The sequence below is a fragment of the Elgaria multicarinata genome, chromosome 7 (genome assembly GCF_023053635.1).
Source record: "Elgaria multicarinata webbii isolate HBS135686 ecotype San Diego chromosome 7, rElgMul1.1.pri, whole genome shotgun sequence".
In the NCBI taxonomy this organism is placed as follows: Eukaryota; Metazoa; Chordata; class Lepidosauria; order Squamata; family Anguidae; genus Elgaria; species Elgaria multicarinata.
Window position 1 is genome coordinate 30,758,621 of NC_086177.1, and position 22,619 is coordinate 30,781,239.

At 45.3% G+C, this 22,619-nt stretch overlaps 2 protein-coding genes across 3 annotated transcripts in view; one reads left to right on the plus strand and one right to left on the minus strand.

Annotated features, from left to right (window-relative positions):
- Positions 1-2,995, minus strand: part of SLC22A23 (solute carrier family 22 member 23) — a 126,503-nt gene extending 123,508 nt beyond the window's left edge. For both annotated transcript variants that reach the window (XM_063130309.1, XM_063130307.1), the window contains exon 1: positions 1,721-2,995. In XM_063130309.1, coding sequence (XP_062986379.1) covers positions 1,721-2,332 — 612 coding nt within the window. In that variant the 5' untranslated portion in view covers positions 2,333-2,995. The remainder of the gene's footprint in view (positions 1-1,720) is intronic.
- Positions 2,550-22,001, plus strand: LOC134401264 (uncharacterized). Its single transcript, XM_063130013.1, has 6 exons — positions 2,550-2,658; positions 2,757-3,555; positions 4,066-4,256; positions 8,978-9,085; positions 20,979-21,058; positions 21,924-22,001. Exons 1-6 carry the CDS (start codon positions 2,550-2,552, stop codon positions 21,999-22,001), a joined length of 1,365 nt encoding a protein of 454 aa, XP_062986083.1.
- The last annotated feature ends 618 nt before the right edge of the window (positions 22,002-22,619 follow it).

Sequence of the window (22,619 nt, forward strand, 5' to 3'; positions counted from 1 at the left end):
TGTCAAAATCTAAAATTGAATCAGCAGGAGTTGTAAAGGGGCCATGAAACCAGAACTTGATACATCTTACAAACTGGAAGCACGCCAAGCGTAATAAGACGACAGAAAGCAGGCCTACAGTGACAGACACTCCTGGGATGTCATCACACAACATCACTGGACACATTTCTTGTTCTGGGCAAAAATATAATTTTCAAAGACTTATGATATACAGAACTAAAACCCTACAAAATAACTCTTACAGAATTAGCTAACACTTGTTAAGAACATAAGAAGAGCCATACTGGATCAACCAGGAACCCACAAGCAGGACATGGGTGCAACAGCACCCTCCCACCCATGTTCCCCAGCAACTGGTGTATATAGGCATACTGTCTCTGATAATGGAGGCAGCACTTAGCCATCAGGACTGATAGCCATTAATGGCCTTGTCGTACAAGAATTTATCCAAACCCTTTTAAAGCCATCCAAATTGGTGGCCATCATTACATCTTGTGGAAATAAATATCATAGTTTAACTATGTGCTATGTGAAAAAGTACTTCCTTCAATCTGTCCTGAATCTCCCACCAATCAGCTTCATGCGATGACCCCGGGTTCTAGAAGTATGAGAGTGAGAGAAAAATGTCTCCCTATCCACATTCTCCAAACTATGCATAATTTTGTACACAGTTATCATGTCTCCTTTTAGCCTCCTTTTTTCCAAGCTAAACAATCCCAGCTGTTGTAACCTTCCCTCATAGGGGAGATGCTCCAACCCCTTAATCATTTTAGTTGCTCTTTTCTGCACTTTTTCCAGCTCTATAATATCTCTTTTTAGGTGTGGTGACCAAAACTGTACACAGTATTCCAAGTATGGTCGCACCACAGGTTTATATAAAGGCAGTATGATACTGGCAGTTCTAGTCTCAATTCCTTCTCTAATTATGCCTAACATGGAGTTTGCCTTCTTTACAGCAGCTGCACACTGGGTCCCTCTCCGTTCATCACCATCATCAGCACTCTCATACACGGTATCTACAAAGGACCTTAATCAGGTAGATGAGCTGCACTAAAGGCACCCTACCTATGCTCAGAGGTACTTTGCAATTGCTTCACACATTCCAGGGCCCTTTGGAAGTCTGAACTGTCACATGGATGCCACCGAAAGACAACAGCCCACAAAATTACCACAAACCCCAAGCATTCCCCAAGCGCTTGAGAAGCGTGCACATCCGGGCTTGCTCTATCTTTGTCAACATAGGGAGCGGCCTCCATACTTTGCATGTCATGAGAAGTGCTGTGCCTTCTTCCAATATTGCCTCTTCCACTATGTGGAGTCCTGCCACCGAAACGGGCTTTGTGCAAAGCAAGTGTATATCAGGACCTGAGCCCTGGCACAAATTAAACTCTGCACAAAATTAGACGACCCCCCCTCTCTAATCCTACATCTCTACTGCCTCACATACTCCACACAACACAACTAGGGCCAGGTCTACACCAAGCAGGATATAACACTTTGAAAACAGTTTGAAAACTGTATATGGCCTGTGTCCTGGGCCCAAACACTTGTCACTAGTCTTATAAACCATTTTAAAGCTGCAGTGTAGATCCTGCCTGGGCTGCAGGTTTAATTGCAGAATATCTCAACTCCAAGTTAAAGGAGAGCAGCTGCAATCAATACTTGATGGGCCAACCCCAGATATGGCCGCTTCAGCCGTTCAAACGGACTGGGTCCTTACCTTGCTCACTATATTCTGCTGAAGGCCGGCCGTGATCCGGTGGTACCTCTCGCTGCAGTGGCAGTAACTGTCGTTCTTCCCCTCCGGGGTGGGCAGTTCTGGGGCAGCCATCATCCCCCGGCTATAGCTGCTGCTAATGCTGCTGTTGCTGTGGTTGTAGCCCGGGCTGGCGGCGAAGCTTCTCTCGGGCAGCTGAGGGTGCCCTGTCCAGTTGCCCTGCCCATCCGTGCCCTTGCACCAAGAGATGGGCTGCACCAAGAGGAAGCTGTCCGAGAACTGGCTGAAGCCGATGAAGAGGGCCGGGATCCAGGTGAGAAGAATGAGGGTCTTCTGGTGGCCGCCGCCCAGACCCCCCAGGAAAGGCAGCACGGAGCCATCGTAATCCAAGAGCAGGGGGCTGCAGGACCCGGAGGGAGGCGGCGGCGGCGGCGCCGTAGGAAGAGGCAGGCTCTGGATCTCGGCCGCCAGACCCCCTGCAGGGGGTGCGGCTGAAGCGGCGGCGGCGGCGGCGGCTGCCGCAGGGTCCGCCTCTCCGGCAGGCAAAGAGCCGTTCTCCTCGGGGAGGGGCCGCCCGCCACCGCTACCCTCCTCTCGTCGCCGGTCTATCGCCATCCGGCAGGAGGAGGCAGCCGGCGAGGCTCACATAAGGGGGACTGGGGAAGGCGGCGCACGGCGCGTACCGGCGACTGCTGTCGTCGTTCCCGCCGCCGCGATCCAAGGGCTTCACGAGTCGGTCGCGACGCCGCAACAGCCGGCCGGAGGTGGGGGAGGATTTCCCTGCAGGGTTCTCCGCCAACCCTCACGCATAGGTGTCCGCGGATCTGCCTAGATGCGCTTGGAGACGCCGATCGCGCGCCTTTGCCTCCGCTCTCTTCAAGGCGCGCCCATCTGCCGCCGCCACTCCCCGCCCGCGTTGCCTCCCTCCCTTTCAAACCTTCGTGCGCCTCCTTCGCCGCGCCCCCCTTCCCTTCTCTCTCTCGCCCTCCGGCCAACGGAGGAAGCCGAACAGCACGGACCCTGCTGCTGCTATACTAAGGGGCAGCGATCGCGGCTAAAAGGTCCCTTTCTGGTCACTGGGGCTCCAGCGCGGGTGGGCGGAACAAGGACCCGGCGCCCGGCTCGTCGAGGTCTCTCGGCAGCCCCGATTGCCGCACATCAGGCTCGGTCGAGGGGAGGGAGATTCCCCTTCGCCAGGGATCTGAGAGGCGGGCGGGGCGCCGAAAGGAGCCGCAGTCGCTGCGCCCAGCCGAAGCCGGATCCGGTGCGTGGCGGCGGCGGCGCCTTTCCCTTTCTCGGCGGCAGCTCGGCTCTCCGCAAAGAGAGGCTTCCCTTCTCGAGAAGGGGGTGGGGGTGGGGAGGCTTCCCGGCGGCGGCGGCGCCTCGTCTCTCTCGCTGCCTTTCTCCCACTGCTCCTCCGATGCCTCCGCTTTGCTCTCAACCTGCAAGCCCAACCCCCTGACCCATCGCCCGCCTCCGTCTCCTCCCCTCCGGGAGGTAAAGGTAACAACGGCGGCCGCAGCACCTGCTCCTCCTCCTCCCGCAGCCGCCGCCGTACTAAACCTCCGCGGCCACCCGGCTCCCCCTGCAGGGAACGGCAGGAACGCCGCCGCCCCGGAGTCCGCCAAGCCTCTGCGGGAGTCGCGGCGATCAGAGTTCCCAAAGCTTCGGGACGAGGAGGAGGAGGAGAAGGGGGAGAGGGAGGGAGACGGGTTGGCTTTCAGAGGAAGCAAGGAAGTGATGGGTCTAAACCGTGTACAAGCCGTGCGCGGCTCCCGGTCCGGGTTTTTTTCTCGGAAGTCAAGTCCCGCTGAGTTCAGTGGGGGACAAATTTTCAGGTAAGTGTGCAAAGTACGCACCTGCAGCCCGATCCCATGCGTGTTTTATTTGGAAGTCCCATTGAGTACTTTACAGGGCATTCTTCTACATATTCCCTCTGTTCAAAAGTAAGGCCTACTGAGGTCAGTGGGACTTACTGGCCCTGTTTAGAAGATACCTTAAACAATGGCTTTAGCCATGGTGAATAAAGCAAGCCTTATTCACCACAGTTAAAGCCGTGGTTTAAGGTGTCTTCTGAACACAGCCCAGGTTTCTGGCTTAACCACCGTGGTTAAAGCCGTGGTTTAAGGTGTCTTCTGAACACAGCCCAGGTTTCTGGCTTAACCACCGTGGTTAAAGCCGTGGTTTAAGGTGTCTTCTGAACACAGCCCAGGTTTCTGGCTTAACCACCGTGGTTAAAGCCGTGGTTTAAGGTGTCTTCTGAACGGGCCCATTCTCAGGTAAATGTGCCTAGGTCTGTGGCTTGAACTGGCCTGAAAGTGATGTCTGTTTGTCCCTCTTTCCTATAGTTCCAGGGAGTTCTGGGTTTGGCTACAGGCTCCTACCCTAACCTTGGTGCCCTCCTGGTCTGTTGGACTACAGCCCAGCACATCTAGAGAGCACAAGGTCGAGGAATGCTGTCTGAGCTCCTTCACAGAGTTGGCACTTTTCTTTCTTTTTTGGCTGGGAGCCGTAACAACTATGTATAAATTACCTGGAAGTAAGTCCTATTGAACTTAATAGTAGACATGCATGAGATTGACCTGTAACCTGGTTGAAATTGGCTTAAATGCATGGCTGTGGTGTAAAAGAGGGTTGCGTTAGTGAATCTTTCAGTGAGAGATTAATAGCTAGAAGACCTTTCTAACTGAGTAAATGGATGCCCTCAGTTAATATTAATTTTAAAAAATTAAAAACAAAGTTACTTGAGACACATGTGCTTACAAAAATAAATAGGTAGCAGGCACCATGTTTGAAGAGGCATATCTCCTCTTCAGGGCTCGCCCAAGACATTTGTTGTCTGAGATGAAGGCCAAGGTGGCCCCCCGCTTCATATATGAAGTCATCCAGACTGGCAGTTGAATATTACTTCCTCAGTGGTGATAGGGAAGAATCCTTCGCGGGACCTGAGGCCAGCTTCAGATGTGCAGGGCAGCCTGCATGGCGCACAAACACTTCTGCCCTGCAACAAGGGGGAACGTTCAGGAGGAACCTACAGAAAGGCTGTTGGTGCTCACGCTCCCAGCTTCGCTCCTCTCAGGCAATTTGCCTCACTTCACCTAATGGTTCTGCTGGCCATGCCCCTCTCACACACGGAAAGGAATGCCCTTCCAAAACAGTACCAGAACACATGAACGATTAACACAAAAACAAAAAAGTTTTCCCCCCCCCAGAACTGTTTAATTTATGGAGATTTAATCAATTAACTCATATCAATAATTGGCGAATGTTTCTCTAATACTGGGATGGCATAAGTAGATATTGCTAGCTGCAAACAGTTGAGTTCCCTCTCCCCAAGAGAATTAGGGTGCAATCCTGTGCACAACAGCCTGTGAAGAGAGCCCAGAAACCCTGCTAAATGGGGAGATAGGAACTTTGGTTAGCAGAACCCTTCCTCTTGCGGAAGGCAGATCCTGGATCCATCCCAATAAAATATAACAATCGTGGTTTTTTTTTAAAGAATTAAAATAAAATTGGCAAAATACATACATTGCAATAGAACAGGGGAGCCTCTAAAACGAAGAGTAGCAATTCGTTACAACAAACTTGGCACAGCAGCAGAATTTTTTTTATCATCCATCTAAAGGCCGATAATGAGGGAGCCAACCTGTTGCACACAACCACTTTTCATCAGAGATGCCTTTTCCATTCAGCACAGGACTGTGCAATTTGCATGCCTGAATATTAAAAATTGGCTCTAAAGTGCTTCTGCTAAAATCCAGTGGTTGGACCAGATGGACCCAACCAGCTGAAGGGAAAAAGCTGTATTGTCTTGCTTCCTGTTTCTACACGTATCTATGAGAGCAGCTGAACAATGGGATGTGTGACACCAGAGACGTTGTGGGCTCTCCTTCAAGGAGAGCAGAGCAGAGATTATATAGCTGTAAGATAAATTCCCTGTGGATTATTTCAGTAGGCAAATGAGGTGTAATGGACACAGTGTTAAACGTGGATTGGAGGAAGCAGAGTTCAAATCCCACCCCCTCAGCCAAGAAGCTCACTAGGAACCTTGGGCCAATTGCTTTCTCTCAGCCTGACTTCCCTCACAGGGTTGTTGTGAGGATAAAATGGGAAAACATTGCACATTCCTCTGAGCTCTTTGGAGGAATGGTGGGATACAAACAAATGTGGTAGATCAGCTTTGTGCCTTCCATATGTGTGGACTACAACTCCCATCACCCCTGTGCTGGATGAAGGATGGTAGGAGTTGTAACCTAATACATCTGAAGGGCACTAGGTTGGGGGAGGCTGTGGTAGACAGATGTGGACAGCCATTTAGTTGCTACAGATAAACTGGAGCTGATGTGTTGCATTTCCTGTTTTGGGTGGAAATAGATGCTCAGGATCATCAGCTTCTTCTAAGCATCTTAGACTGCACACTTACCCAGAATTAGTCAGATTGAACTCAATGGAACTTAAATTCTGAGTAAACATGCATAGGATGGCTCCCGATGCTATACCTTTGCACCTGCTGTACCGACAGAATATTAATACCTTGCCAGGGTCACACTGTGTTCTGCAACTGATGCTGTGATACCATCTGAAGCACTTTCTTTTGATACATGAATGTTAGAGTTGGGCTGTAGGCTAGATTTTAAGAACACTTCAGTGGAGAACAGAAGCATTTTTTTGGTATGTCTCCCGAGAACCCCATCATTGAAGGCTGCATACCTACCCATTTTTACTTGGAATTAAGCCCTGCAGTTTCTGTGGAAAACATGCAAAGGATCAGGCTGCCTGAGACATTTCTGGTTTTCTGAATATGCCATGTCACAGAACATAAAAACATGCCTTATTTCAGAAAAGACATACACAACACTGCTATCTGGCAACTTTATATACAAGCCAACTATATAATAAACCCCCGCCAAGGTATCCAATATGAGTGCTACATACCCAAAAGTATTTAATTAAGACGTTGGATTGGATCCAATGTTAGTCCTACTTTGAGAAGTCCCATTGAAGTGAATGAGGCTTTAGACTAACAATGGATACAACCCAGTTTCAGCACATGTCTACTCAGAAGTCCCATTGGCTTCAGTGGGGCTTACTACCAGATTAGTCCTCCTTTCCACATGGTTACCCTAATTCAGGGCACAATCCTATGCATGTTTAGACAAAAAAAGCCCCACAACTCCCAGCATTCCCCAGCCGGCCTTGGAGTTGTAGGATGTTTTTCTGTCTAAATATGCATAGGATTACGCCCTAAGTGACTGTAAGCTACCCCTGACCATTAGGGGAAACACATTAATAGTGTAACCCTAGGCATGTCTACTTAGAAGTAAGTCCCACTGAGTTCAATGGGACTTACTCCCAGGTAAGTGGCCTAAAGCTGCAATCCTATACAACACTACTCGGATTGGTGGCCAATTTTCAGTTCACAGACTCCCATGGAGGCCGCACCACCTGTAGAGGCAGCAAAACTGGTGGCAAAGTGTTACAGAGTGACTGCAAAGTGGAAGTCAGATCAGTGAAAATACTGAAGAATTCTGAGGACAGGGGTTGCAGTTATAGAGGAAACGGGCCAAATAAAAGGTGTGAGAGAAACTGCAATGAGAACAGACATCGTATCTAGCCTGAACATAATTTTAAAAACATGCTGACAGATTACACTTTTTTAAAAAAAATTAGAATCCCATATCAGCCAAAGTCAAGACGCAGAAGATCTAGAATTATTTTTTTAAAATGTGACTGTTCCATATCTACCAGAGTCAGGCTGTATTTATGTCAAATGTGCTAATTTGACTGAGGGCACAATCCTATGCATGTTTAGACGGGGGTGTGTGTGAAGGCTTACAACTCCCAGCATTGCCCAGTCAGCATGGCAGCCTGGGCCATGCTGAGAATCATAGGACTTCTTTCTGTTTAAACATGCATAGGATTACACCCTAAGTCTGCAATCATTCGTGCTGGCTGGGGAATGCTGGGAGTTGTAGGACTTTTTTCTGTCTAAACATGCATTAAATTGCATCCCAAGTCACTTTTACAGCACTTTTAATTAATTGTATTCAATGTTAGTCCTATTTAGAGTAGACCCATTGAAAGGAATGGGACTAAAGTTAGACTAACATTGGATTCAGCTCTATGTTTAAAAACAAACAAACACATTTCTGAGAGTGAAAACACTAAATCAACAATTGCTCATTGTGTGTGTGTGTGTGTGTGTGTGTGTGTGTGTGTGAGAGAGAGAGAGAGAGAGAGAGAGAGAGAGAGAGAGAGAGAGAGAGAGAGAGAGAGACATGTGTTAATTTATATGTAGGCACATTAGGCTACAATTCTCTGAGCACTTACTTCAGGAGGATGCTCCATTGAGCATAGTGCAACTTTCTTCCAAGTCAACGTGCAGTGGACTGACAAGTGTATTCCTGTCCATGTCTACTCAGAAGCAAGTCCCATCGAGTTCAATAAGGCTTATGCTGATGTAAGTGAGTATAAGGCTACATACAGCCTGAGGTTCTGCTTTAAAAAAAAGAAGTCCAGCACTTGCACCTCCCTGACTCCAGGAGAAAGTTAATTAATAAACTGGTTAGACCAGTTTTTTAAATGCCAAGTGATCATCTATTTCCTGAAGGGCATCAGCCCCAGGTCTATGCTGTGTCAGAATTGTTGGTCTCCTGTGTCTTTTCCCATTGAATATAGGAAGCCACATGTTGAAGGAGGGCTGAGCAGACTTCAGGCTTACAGGATCTACTTTGACTTTTTAAACTAGAACCCCAAGATACACCAGCCAGAGCCCGGTGCAAATGACATACACTTAGAATTGAAGAATTCTGAGCCCAGGGATTTGGTTTGAGGACCAGAACTGAGTGGCGTTCACAGTCCTTCCTCACAAAAATGTATTCCTGGTTACCCAAGCTGTCTCCATTTCAGCAGTGTAACTGAGGGCAGGATAATATAAATTGATCACTGCTATTGTTAAGAAACTGGGAATCATAAATCCTTACCAGTCTTCTGCAAATTATCCAGTAGAGCCAGATCTACCTTCTGCCCACTACTGTGTTAAAGCCTGCCTTCACATTTCACAGATGAAAATAGGGATACAGGTGTTTGTATCATATTCTGTTTTACAGCAAAGATCTCTCACTCCTTGAGCTGCCCTAGTACATTGGATATGGCTGGAAGTGTGTTAAAGTGATGGGAGCAGTTTTCATCTTTATTATTATTATTGAGGATGTTGAATGGGATTTTTAAATTTCATAATTGATCTGATTGTATTTCCAGAAGAGCAGCAATTCAAAGACTTCAGCCACATTTGCTGTCCACATAGGCACCTGTGTGAAAGGGAAGCAACAGTGCTGGCTTTTGGGGAACCATGTGTACATTTTACATGTATGTGCAATAGAGTCAAGATGTATTTGTTGCTCTTGCAGAAATTTAGCTTTTAGAAGCAGGTTTAGAGAATGTTTGGGCCTCCAGATGTTGCTGAACTACAACTCCGATCATCCCTGAACATTGGCCACCTGACTGGGGCTGATGGGGGTTGCATTCCAACAACATCTGGAGGGCCACACATTCTCCACCCTGGCCTACAGATGTATCTGCCGCAAAGCTCAAATAGGGACTGGTACCAGAAACAAGTGATTCTGGTCAATAGGAGCAGGTGGAGCATATGTATTAGAGGCGTCCCTTGACACGTACCACATCTTTATTCTGCGCACAGAATAACAAGCCCTGATCCAGGGAAGATAGCTAGAATTTCCTCGTGCGATGGCTGGAGGGATAGCCTTGTTGCTCCACCTTTTCTCTTCTCCTCTTGCCCCCACCCCAGTTAAACCCAGTTGGGGGGCATGCTCAGGTACACGCTGAGGGCAGTGCATGGTAGGATAGCCAAAAAAGAGGGCAAAAAAGGACATCTGTTTGCATAAAATTTGCATATCTAACTTATATGTATAGATGTAAATCTAGAAATAATTATAATTTAGGGATGGATATCGCTAAGAGTCTCCGAACATCGTCTCGCAGCAGTCTTGTGCCAGATTCATGTTCGTGTTTGCGATTTGCTCTCCACATGCAGGAAACTTGCGCAAGTCAAGCAGCGATCAAAGTGGAGATTTGCGCAAATCTCCCAGAACTTGCACACATTTCCTTCAGAAATTTAAGTGGGCTGATTCAGTCTACTGAGGAAATTTGCACAAATTACGAAATTTGCACAAATTGAACTGGGAATTAAGAATAAGAGGAACACATGCACGTGTTTGACAATTTGTGAATATTTTCGGCAGATATGTGCTGACTCTCATGTTCAGGCTTCATTTTTGAGAGCAAAAATGAAATTCTCAGACATCCCTAGAAAATTTAAATAGAAATACGGTACATCTTACCATGGTGTTGAAGACCATTGTCTTCAGGATACTTGTGTGCCTTGCTCTGTCTGCTGTTGATGGAGGATTTCAAGACCCAGCTCTTCCCTCTGATTGTACTTTCTCTTGGACAGAACAAGCCTTCAAATAGAGTCCTCTGGAAGCCCTTGAAATAGAGGACTGCCCTCTGTCCAAAAGGACACATGGCCCATCCTAGCAGCCTCCGGAGAATGACTGTGAATTATTATGATTCTTTGAACTGCTTTTGGTGGTTTTATATTTTTGTATTGTTATATCCCTGCTCCTGGTTTTACTCTTGGTTCTATTGATGTTTGTTTTATCTTTCTTTTGTCTGACCTGCTTTGTTGTCATTGTTACTTTATATTCACAGTGCAATCCTCTACATGTCTTCTCAAGAAAAAAATCTCTATTGGATTGAATAGGGCTTGAATTAGCCCTATTGGCTTTAGGGTGGATTCCTGCATTGAGCAGGGGATTGGACTTGATGGCCTTATAGGCCCCTTCCAACTCTACTATTCTATGATTCTTTGATTCTATGAATGGGTCTTACTCCCAGGTAAGTAGGTATTGGATTGCAGCCTTAGGGCACAATTGTATGCATGTTTAGATGGAAAAAATGTCCTACAACTCCCAATGTTCCCAAGCCCACCATGCTAGCTGGGGCATGCTGGGTGTTGTAGGAGGATTTTTTTCTGTCTATACATGCACAGGATTGCACCCTTAATGTTTTAAACTCATCTAGAGAACTTAAGTTATTTGGCAGTTTAAAAATGCAATAAATGAATGAATACAGAAAATGAGTGCAGAGGCCAATATTTTGAATAGAAATAGTTCATTTAATGTTTCTCATCCGCCCTCCAGAAAAGGAGATTAAACAGTTTCAGCACAAAATTCTCTGAAAGTAAACCATTTTAGATTAATCATTTTGGTTTACAGCATAAGAACTGTCATTTCATTCCCTCCAATACAAATGCAATCTAATACCACATTAAGGCTGAGAAATCAATTTTTCAAAAATCAATGTTAAAAGTTCAGCCTTCATCTTGTTCTTTATGCATTAAAATATAATCTCTCTTATATTGCCATAAATTATTTGACACAATTGTAGAATTTACCACATAGCATTATATCTATAGGAACTTGCTCAACAGAACAAAATGTCTCACCAACCTGAAAGTCAAGTCTGATTAAATATATAAATCAAAAGTAGAAGAAAATTGATCCAGGGCTCAGGATTCTCCAAGGCTCACCACAATGAGCTACTATGCGCAAGTTCACCTGCTCCCATTTCCCTGTACCAAGGGCGTTACTAGACGAGGCTCTAGCGCGCGTTACCTTCCGCAGTCACGTCGAGGCTTCCAGATGACGTTCACGAGGATCCGCCGTTATCCCGCGGTGAAGCCTCTTTCTCCCGACTTTAAAAAAGTGAGTTTTAGGACGCCTTTTCCTGCTGTCCCGCGGTAATTCGGAGTACGTGTGGGAGGATGTGAGGTCACTGCGGTCCGCACTGGGCAGGAAAAGGCGTGCTAAGGGGGAGTGGTCAGCGGCTTCGGTCAAGCCGCCTCCGCCATTTGCGCGCAGTCCGGCAGCTGGGGCAGCGCGGCGGAGCGGCTTTTTTTTTTTATTTCCCCAGTGACAGTTTGCGCAGGAACGGAGGACCGGAAAAGTGGCTGGTGACTCCTTGCGGTGGGCAGCTACCGTGGCCGCATAATGGCGGTGCTGTACGCTGCCTGTTAGTGTGGGTACCAGGCTGGCAGAGGGCAGAGCTGTTTGTGGGCTGCTGCCATGGCTACGGCCAGATGTGGGTTGGCTCCTTGGGATGGGGCACAGGGCACAGAGGCGATCATCGCCGCCGACACCTCAGAGGCATGATGGGAGATGTAGGCACAGAGTGCCCATGCAGACGATTGACCTCGGGTCATATGACACCCGCCACGACCCCCATCAGGAAGTGAGCGCATCAATGTTGACCCTCAACAGCACCAGCAGCACTTCGGCTGGCACTGGCACTGCCGCCGCTGCCGCCGCCAGGGCCGGCGGCGGCATCGCTGACGGCTGCGCAAGTTTGCGGTCTTTCGGACGTGCGCAAACCGTGCAGCGAGCGAAAAAAAAAGCCGCGGCAATCAGGCCGGTGTGGCTGCGCAACCGTTCTCGCGGCGGCAGCAGCACAACCGGCGCAAACTTCCGCCACAAATCGAAGGCAGGTGTGGATGATGAGGCGTCACGGCTGAACGGGAAAAGCCGCTTTCACCGCTCCTCAACGTTGTCTCCCAATGTAGCAGATCATTTGCTTTTCAGGGTGAAGTTTTCATGGCATTGCTTTTCTTTTTGATAATAAGAAGTAACATAACTTAGCAACTCATTTCAGACCCTGGTTTGTACCAATCATCATTTCAGCTTAGAAATGTATGTGGTTTTAGAGATGCCTTTCTTGTTTTGATTTTCGTCTTCTTGGTGCTTAACTTCATAAGTTCATAAATAGACTTCCTTCTCCACAGTTCAGCAGTCTCTGGAGACAGAGCAATGGTCATAACAATGATTTATCAACTTAGATGGCTACACCAAACTATGGTTGGCACAAATCATGATTTGCAAATCCACTTCAAACCATGGTTTTGGATTCTGGTTTGCCACTTGATTATAAACCACAGTTTGTCCGTTCAGACATCATGCCAACTCATACATTGTTAATCTTTTATAACCGTGATTTGGCATGATGTCTGACAGTACAATCCTATGCATGTCTACTCAGAAGCAAGTCTTATTGAGTTCAGTGGGACTTACTCCTAGGTAAGTGTGTATGTGAATGCAGCAAGACTTGAGCAAATACGCCTCTCTCTTTTCTTTTCTTTTTATAAAGTTGATTCTCCACAATTTAATGGGGCTTGAGTATATTTATTTTTAAGTCTTTTAGATTTGGGTGTAATAAGAAATATTCACAAATTTGGTAAAATGACTATTTTAAAAAGCTTTTACTTCTAATATAAAATAACTGTTTTGTTTATATTGAAGGGACCTCGTATTGAAGACAAACTATCCCTTTCCTTTAGGATCCTAAAAAAAAGCACTTTTAGTCTGCCATCCTATACCCATTTACCATTAAATTCAGTGAGACTTACTTGAGTAGACAGGTACAGGATTGCACACTGCCCCTTAATGTTTTTGCAATAAAAGTCAGTTAGGGCACAATCCTATGGCTGTTTAGACAGGAAAAAGTCCTACAACTCCCAGCATTCCCCAGCCAGCACAGGACTTTTTTCTGTCCAAATATGCATAGGATTGTGCTCTTAAAAGGTCGACACTTAAGCTTTTGATGATGTTTGGAAAGCTCTACATTTTTGCTATTTTTAAGATTAAATAATTGAGAGCTGGTGCAGGCGATATTGAGGCAGTGAAACTCTTGAAAACAGCTGCTTACAAGAGAGGTCTGCCTACTTGAGCAATGGAACATTGGAGGAGAGATCTTAGCAGTTCCTCATAATTAGACAAATTACAATAATGACAAATTACATCAGCCTTTCCCAACCTGGTGCCCTCCAGATGTATTGGACTACAACTCCCATAATCCACTAGCCACCATGGAGGGTCACCGGTTCTCCCAGCCCTGATCTAATATATAACTCCTACTTCCATCACCATGGAATTGGCCATGCTGATTGGCCATACTGCATGGGGCTGATTGAAGTCCAACATCTGGAGGGCCACAGGATCCCTACCTCTGCTCCAGAGAGCCACTGCAACTCAGCCTAGTGCAGGGGTGCAGCCCTGATCCTCCCATCATATCTGATCATATATTGGCTGGGGGGTTATGGGAGTTGTGGCCAATATAGCTGGAAGGCACCAGGTTGGAGAAGACTGATGTAGAGCAGGGCCAGCCAGAAAGTGTGTTTTGGTCTTCAACTCCCAACATTCGTGGCCACTTGACATGCTTACAGGGGCTTTGGGGAGTTTAAGTCCTACCTTCTGCCCACCCCTTATGTAGAGGATTCTAAGCACTTGTTCAGCTGAATTTGCAAAGATCCCCTGCTCAACATGCACAAGTCTGAGGCTGCAGCCCTTAGGGACAAGGATTTGGGGAGCAGAGTTGGGGACATGTGGTCCTGCTCCATGCATTTTGGAGAATCCCTGATCAGAGCTAAGTTGTCTCTGTGGGAACTGTAGTCCCCTTCAACTTTTGGACTTTTCAAGAGCAGCCTGGACATTATTGGGAAGCAGGATGAGACAAATGTGTCTGCTTCTGCATTTGGTGGGCAGGCCTTCTCCATAACATAGAATGGAGGACTTATGCATCTCCCTCCACTTCCCTGCATCCTCGCAGTCAGGTTGAGCTAGTGGTTAGAGAAAAGCAATTTCCCAGCTGGTGGCTCCTTAATAATGTACAACTAACTAAGACTGGCTGCAATTTTTGTGTACAGCGAGGCTGCATACATCCTATTGGAATCAACAGGATTAAGGCAGCTGAACTGTAAATGCTTGCAACCAAATAATGTTTTGATTTTGGTTTTTGTAGGAAGCCAGAGTAGTTAATGACTGCACCCATATGTATACTTGCTTGGGAGTAGGTCTCTATGGACTTCCAAGTAAACATATGGAGGATTTGTCTGTTAAATTTCTTTGTGTTGCTCCAAGCCCCTAGACGTGAACAGGTTAAATCAGTATTCATCCAGGAATTTCGGCATACCTTCTGAACAGGACTCAGCTTTTGCTTATAAACATGCATATAACTCATCTTCATGAGCACACATTATTGTTATTCTCCGCAGCATGCTGAAATCAGCTCCGCTCTTATCATGTGAATTAAAACATTCCCTTTGTAACTCCGTAATTGCACAGCTCTGGAGCTAACAACACATCTGAGAAGTGAATTAAAAAAACATTCCAAAGTTAATTAGTGCAGGAAGCACATGGATGTCTCTCAATGGGAATGCTAAAGGAGTGAATGGGGGAGGGGCCAGCCCACCACACAGCCACGCCCAGGATTTAAAGTGGAGGACCAGGGACACGTTGCAAATCAAGCACCTGGGAGCCACTTTAGCTAAAGGACTCTCTGATACTGTAGCTTTTCCAAGTGGAGGCGGCTTATTGGAGAGTGTTGGCCATGATGTTGTGTGCCACAAAGGACCTCACAATGCAGCCAAGCCACATGGGGGAAAAAAACCCTGTGAAGACAGCCCCTCTGAAATGCCCTTTTTGAAATACCTGAGCTCTGCTCTCTCGCTCTCGCTCTCGCTCTCGCTCTCTCTCTCTCTCTCTCTCTCTCTCTCTCTCTCTCTCTCTCTCTCTCTCTCTCTCTCTATATATATATATATATATAATTTGTTTTTTATTTATTACATTTATATACTGCCCCATAGCCGAAGCTCTCTGGGCAGTTTACAAAGATTAAAAAGATTGGATTAAAAAGACTGAACATTAAAAATCAGTATACAAAATTTAAAAAACAGTTTACTTTTAAAACAAATTTTAAACACTTGGCTAGGCCAAAGCTATTGGAGTCAGTTAAAACTCAGCATATGCTGTTGAATGCCTGGGAGAAAAGGAAAGTCTTAACCTGGCACTGAAAAGATAACAATGTTGGTGCCAGGCGGGCATCATCGGGGAGGCTGAGTTGTATTTTAGTTGCTTCCTAAAGATTATACAAGAAAATCGGCTCCTATACAAGTCTTGGATGTAGGACATGCCAATCTCAGCTACAACCTTCCCCAAGGTGGTGCTTTCCAGATGTGTTGGACTACAACTCCCATCACTCCAGCCAGCATGACCAGTACCAGCAATAGCCATGCTGGCTGGTGGTAATGGGAGTTGTAATCCAGCTCTTCCAAAACACACCGACTTGGGGAAGACTGTAGCTGAGTTTGGCATGTCAAGTGCTGGCAATGGCCATGCTAGCTGGGGATAAGGGGAGTTGTAGTCTGACACATCTGGAAGACACCAGCTTGGGGAAGGCAGGCTCAGCGTGTGTGTGGGTTGGTGGGTTGTGCCAACAGAAACTTTCTGTTCACACATTGCCTGGACCGATGGCTCGCTTTAGATCTCCATTTTGGCCCCTAGTAATGTAAGACTTCAAATATTTACTCCAAGCTCACATGAACCCAACTTATGTCAATACTTTATTAAGCCATTGCAATCTGATACTTTTTGGCCTTCAAATGTTTGCATCAGCTTTCAAAAGTACATTGTCTCCGGAAGACCTGAGCAAGAGGATTAGCAGTTACAATATCTGGAGCATGTGCTTCAAGAAAACAGGTTCGGAGTAAGCATCCCATCTGCACCGTTCAAGAGCATGGAAAAAGAAGAACTTGTATGTTGACACACTACAGCAGCCATTCCCAACTGGTAGCTCTGGAAGGCACAAATCTGGAAGGAACAACTCCCAGGATTCCTGCTGGCTTGGAATGATGGGAATTGAAGTCCAGAGCAGCTGAAGGGCACCAGGTTGGAGAAGACTACACTATCCACTAATGTCATTGTAATGCTGAATAGGTAGCAGCTCTGAGCTCTACCCAGTCTTGACCTACAGCAGCAAGATGGTTTGGACTACAACTCCCATAATACTCAGCTGGCCTGGCCATCAGAAGGAACCAGGTTAAGTAAGGCTGATATACAGGAAAGATCCATAAGGTATGGGTCATAGCTCCATTAAAGAGCACATGCTAGGCACACAAAAGGTCTCAGGTTTGATTCCCCAGGTAAGGCTGGGATGCCACTGTCAGATTAGAGAATACTGAGCTAGATGGACCAGTGGTGTGACCTGCTGGACCATACAGCCCTGCTCCTGCATCTTTAAAGGCAGCAGCCGATTCACAGAAATTTACCAGCAGACACTTTCACCATCACTTGTTTCCACGTCAGGAAAAACTTCACCTGCTAAATTTCTGTGTGTCTAGTGGTGGTCGTTAACTTCTATACCACCCAATAGCTGAAGCTCTCTGGGCAGTTTACACCAATTCATATGACAATAAAATACAGCATTCAAAATACAGCATAAAAAATTAAATATCCAAAATTCTAAACATCTTAAAAATAGTTTCAATAAAATACTAGAGCTATTTAGATGGTTAACATAAATGCCATTCAATGCCTGGGAATAGAGTGCAGTCTTAACCTAGCATTGAAAGGATGACAATGTTGGAGCTAAATAGGGCCTCGGTACAGAGCTCATAGTCAGGGGGCCACCACTGAGAAGGCCCTATCCCTTGTTGCTACTGTGAAGGCGCTATTCTTGTTGCTATTTATTAAAAGCACAGGAGAAGTTCATGAAAAAAAAAACCTTGACGTGCTTCTTCAGCATGCATTTTATTGTGCACTAGGAACACACAACTGCTTACTGTCCAACACTGTACACAAATGTACACCTTCATAGCTGGATAAGCCATTAGACCTTGTTGATGTTGTACTGAACAAAGACTAAAGTCCATTACCTAAATCCACTTTCTACTTTATCCCCAGAAGCAAAGAATTCATTTTCATTTTACCGCTGATCTCCAATATCTTCCAGCTGGGCTGGAGATTGCTAAAGCCAGCTGCTGTGAACTTTCAGAGAACACATATGCCTATATTCTGACAGAAATATATATTAATTGCCATCACTTCTTCAAACAGTCCCCCAAAAAAGCCTGTTTAAAAATGCATCTTGCATATGTATAGTGCTGTGTATAAAAGTTTTTGTCTCTTTAGCCTGACAAAACTGCTGAGAAAAATTTGCCCATATGGTGTTCCATGTAGCTGGTCTGAGTTAAGAGATGAAAAGGGTGGGCTAGGAGAAGGGAGTGGGGCCAAGTGAGGAATCTTGGAGGGCCGGATGTGGCCCCTAGCTTGGCCAGATGTGGCCCTTGGAGCTGAGGTTCAACACCTTTGCTCTACATCTGACTAGGAGCTCCATCACTCCCACTTTTCTTTCCTGGTATGCACCCACAATTTTGACCTCCATTTCATTAGCGTGGCAAGCACTGGTCCCTTTCACAATCGTCCCTTTCCTCCCAGAAGCCAATATTTGTCTTTTGCACTCCCCCTCCCCCTCCCCTTCTAAAAGATTGAAATGCCTCTCCAAAGGCATAGTTACTGACAGAAATAATAATAATAATAATAATAATAATAATAATAATAATAATAATAATTTGTTACCTGCCTCTCCCTCTGGATCAAGGCGGGGTACAACACAAATGAAAACACTATAAAATACATATAACTAATTAAAACATTTAAAATTAATACATTATTAATAGCAGCACATTATTAAAAAAAAGCATCTTAAAATTCAACTGTGTAGGAGTTTTAAGCTGAAATGTGTTGATATTTTGGATATTTGGGGCACACCTCTTTTGCCCTTAGCCCTGCTCCTTGGCCTTCAACCCAGCCAACCATTAGAATGTGGCCTCTGAGAGCTTCTCCAAAATTTAATTCAGCTCTCAAGCTGAAAGAGGTGTAAGACCCCAATGCAGACTACATACTAGCTGATTGACGAGTCAAACCCACTATTTATTTATTTATTTATTATATTTATATCTCTCCTTTTTTCCTCGTTAAGGAACCCAAGGCGGCATACTTAATTTTCCTCCTCTCCATTTTATCCTCACAACAACAATCCTGTGAGGTAGTTTGGGCTGAGAGTCTGTGACTGGCCCAAGGTCACCTGGTGAGCTTCCATAGCCAAGTGGGGACTAGAACCCAAGTCCCAGTTCCGCACTCTAGCCACTATACCACACTGGCATTCTGAATGTATGTAGATCTGGTTGGGCATCACTTCCATATTCTAAACATATTCTGGTTGGACATCACTTCCATATTCTAAAACATCATTTGGAACAATAAAATGGCATAAAACTCTTTAGCAGCCTTTTACCTCAGATTTTAGGATGAAGGCTTACTTCATTCTCTTGGAAGTAGGTTGGCCCAGTGCTCCAGTTTAACTGGTTTATGGATTAGGCAACATTGTACACTTGATATATGGTATATAGCAGTCTTGGATGTATACATGCAAACTTCAATAAAACAAAATAGGAAAGTTTTGACCATTAACTCAGGGCTATATGACAGGATAAAGGATTTATTTATTTATTTATTTATTTAATTACATTTAATTACATTTATATACCGCCCCACAGCCGAAGCTCTCTGGGCGGTTTACAACATTTAAAAATAGTAAACATTAAAAGTATACAATTTAAAAACACACAGACACACATAAAAACAGTATAAAAACAACAGTATCCATTTAAAAACAACAATTGTGGGGTCCATTAAAAACAAACTTAACGTATTTATTTTATTGCAGTTTAGCACCCCTTGTGACCTATTATTATGGCAAACACACACACACAGAGTATTTTTATTAAACCATGTAAGCATTCCAGGCTAGAATTGCAGATCTCACTCTAATATCCATCCTTCCCCACTCCCTTCTGGGGAAGACGGCCAGTAAAATATTTTTACTGGCCGTGTTCCTGTACCTTTCAAGCACCCAGGTGAAGCTTTTCCTGGCACACAGGTAAGTGGTAGGAAAGTGTCATTTCTATATTTCTCTGTGCCAAGCTGCTACAAACAACCGAGGCACAATGGCCAGTAACAAATAAAACTGGCAACCCTGCCACTTTAACTGCACCTGCTTCTTTGCCATGCTTAAGACTTTTAACCCTGATTCATTCAAGTGTTGTGGTCACAATCCACTGCAAAGTTCTGTATACACCTGTCAAACCAGACAAGGTGTAGCAAAACCATGATCACTTCTCTTTTATGTTTTATTTTTTACATAAAAGTAGTTTCCAGGAGGGGGGCTCTGATTTGAGAGGAAGGAGTTAACCGCCTGCCCACTCACCCACCATCTAAACTCAGCCCCAGAGCTGCTATTTGCCTCATCAGATCCCACCCACTTTTGGTCCCCAATTTCCACTGAACTCAGTGGGGGTTTAGTACACACACAGCTTTTTTGAACTGCAGTGTGTAATTAAAAGCTTCATCCCATGTACCTGCTTCCCTCAGAATTATCCCAGTAGCGCTAAGCTTTCACGGTTGTTGTTGTTTTTGCTACCAGGCGACAGCGATCCTTTGCATACCAGGAAGTGAGTTTAAGGGGGGAAATGTAAAAAACCATTAAAAAAATCAACGGATGACCCAATTCAATCCAAATTTAGTATGCTTAAAGCTCTCCCTAATATCTATTACTGTGCCAATTTTGGTGTCTTTATCTTTAAAGCTTGCACAGATGTAAGCATTTCTTTAAAATTCTGCTCCTGAGCCCCAGCAGCAGCTCGGAAGATACACTCAAAATGTAGGGGCTAAATACGGCAAATCTTTTTGCCTTATTGCACAATTAAGGCAGGATGCATGGGAGTACTTCACAATCAAAGCAGATTATAAGGTGGAAAACTTCTGAGTCCTTTGCATGCAATTCGCAGTGATTGCACAGTATAACACTGGTGTGACAAAGCTCAGAGTGGGAGAGTGCTTTTGTTCTTTTTTTTGTTTAAAAATAACTCCATTTTTTTTCATTGGCGGCTGTGGGCTGCATTCTACAAGTGGCCTTCCAGCCCCGATGTGGTGGCCGCAAAGACCATTTATGAGACCTGTCCAATTTTGCAGAGAAAACTTGAAAAAGTCAGTTACTCCCACCGTTTTCAAAGACTGGCTGGTGGCTATCATGAGATAAGCAGGAAACCAACAAAGAGCCAGGGAAACCTTAACTTATTATAGTCAGGAAATTGAATCAGCTTAATTCCTGCTTTTTATTTATCCCATGTTAGGCTCTTGCTGGAGTGCTAACAAGCTTCAATTTCTTCTCTCCGATTGTTCGCTTGTGTATTTCAGTCACAGTTAAAATGCCAACTCTTTGGGTTCCTATAGGAGCTTATGACAAGCCGAATTTCAGGAGATTAGGTTTCTTCTTTGCTTTTTTTGTTTTGCAGTCATGGAATGTGCATACTTAGAAAAGCTCCATCTACTGAGTTTGGATATACTGTGTACAGTGGAAGGTTGCCACTCCAATGTAAGTGGGGTGGTGAATCTGCTCCAGGTTTCCATTAGAACCAGTCACAATTCTAAAAGGGTTATCCAGGATTCTTTGTACCATGGATAGCTCCTTTAGAGTTTTGACTGGTTCTGTCTGAAACCTGGAGCGGATTCATCTCCCCACTGACATTGGAGTGATTAGCCTCCTCTGACTGAGCAGCTTTTAAAGGCATACAAACCTTGCCTGGCTAAGGTTGCCAACTGATCAAGAAGAAGAAAAATCACGTGGCTTGTTCCTGTGCTTTTTATCAGAGATTTGATATACAGAAATAAGCTAGTGAAGCCTTCGATAACATGGATTGAAATATCACCAACTCATTGGCTGCAGATCAAATTGCTGTTAAAGGGACAGCTACGGGATCCAGTTCAAAAGCTGGCAACCCTAGTAGTGCAGATGGGATTTCCTTCCTTATGCCTGTCAATGCTGTTGTTCTTTAACCGGGTCACCAAAAAGTCACTACAGTTCAACACGATACTCTTCCTCTTTTTCAGTAAATGCCCCCTAACTAACTATGCAGTCTTTCCAGCGTTTGCTTTCTAGAGTTGCCAACGTTCTGTAGGCAGGAGCTCTGTGTCTTTATAAGTTGCATAAAAAGGCTGAAAAGAAGAGGCAAAGATTTTCCTACTGCAGGGAAGTACAGCAACACAAAAAGCTTCACAGGTTTGTTTCTGATGGTGTCAAAAGGCTTTCTTTAACAAATGGAGAAACAGCATTGGTGGTAGTAGGAACAGCTGCAGTTTCTAAAAATCTTCCAGCAATTCTAGGAAAAGAGCGAGTTCCTCCCCCACCCCACGTACACTATGTTCCAAATACCCTTTGGTTTCCCCCCTTCTCACTGCAGATTATCAAACATTCTGCCAACGCTTCCAACTTCAAGTCCCCCGAGACGACTGCAAAACACAAATTCCTTTTTCTCTGAAGTTTAGCTTTTCTAGCTGCTCCCCCCGCCCACGATGCTGTGTTTCTGTCAGTATAGTAAAGGGGAAATGCATCTGAACTCGTAGATGAATGAGAGCGCTCTGCAGTAGAACCTATTTTATGCCAGTTAAAAACATACAAGCTCCTTTTTTCCTTTTTTTTTTTTTTTGGTCCAAATTATTCAGCCTTTGAATGGTTAGGACTACCCAGCAACCCAGAACAGGGGAGCCTCCTGATTGGCTGCAGCAAGAAGAACTCTGCTTTGTGTCTGTGTCGCTGCCCAGCCCAGCCTGAGCTCAGCATTCTAATCTGTATGAGAAGGGAATTGCATGCTTCTTCACCACCTTACTAAATCACCCACCAGGCTCGGCTAGCTTCAACTGAGCCCTGCTGTGCAGAACTTGAGCAAAGCTGCAGACGTGTCACGCACATAATTTCCTACCTGGGCTTGTGTCCTGAATATGCTATGAGCGGCTGGCTGCCGCCGCCTCTTCCTGTAGCAATTTGGAAGCTCTGTGCAGCAGTTAAAGCTTGAGAATCTATGGAAAAGGCAGTGCAATCTCCAGCTGTAGTTAAGTATGGCAGGCTACAGACCTGGAATTTTGGGGGCAGTTGGCAG

Coding starts and splice junctions, on each gene's coding strand:
- LOC134401264 (XM_063130013.1), top strand. CDS start 2,550: ATGCGCTTGGAGACGCCGATCGCGCGCCTTTGCCTCCGCTCTCTTCAA. Junction 4,257..8,977: donor TATGTATAAATTACCTGGAA/GTAAGTCCTATT, acceptor TTGTATTTCCAG/AAGAGCAGCAATTCAAAGAC. Junction 21,059..21,923: donor TGGAAGGTTGCCACTCCAAT/GTAAGTGGGGTG, acceptor TTCTCACTGCAG/ATTATCAAACATTCTGCCAA.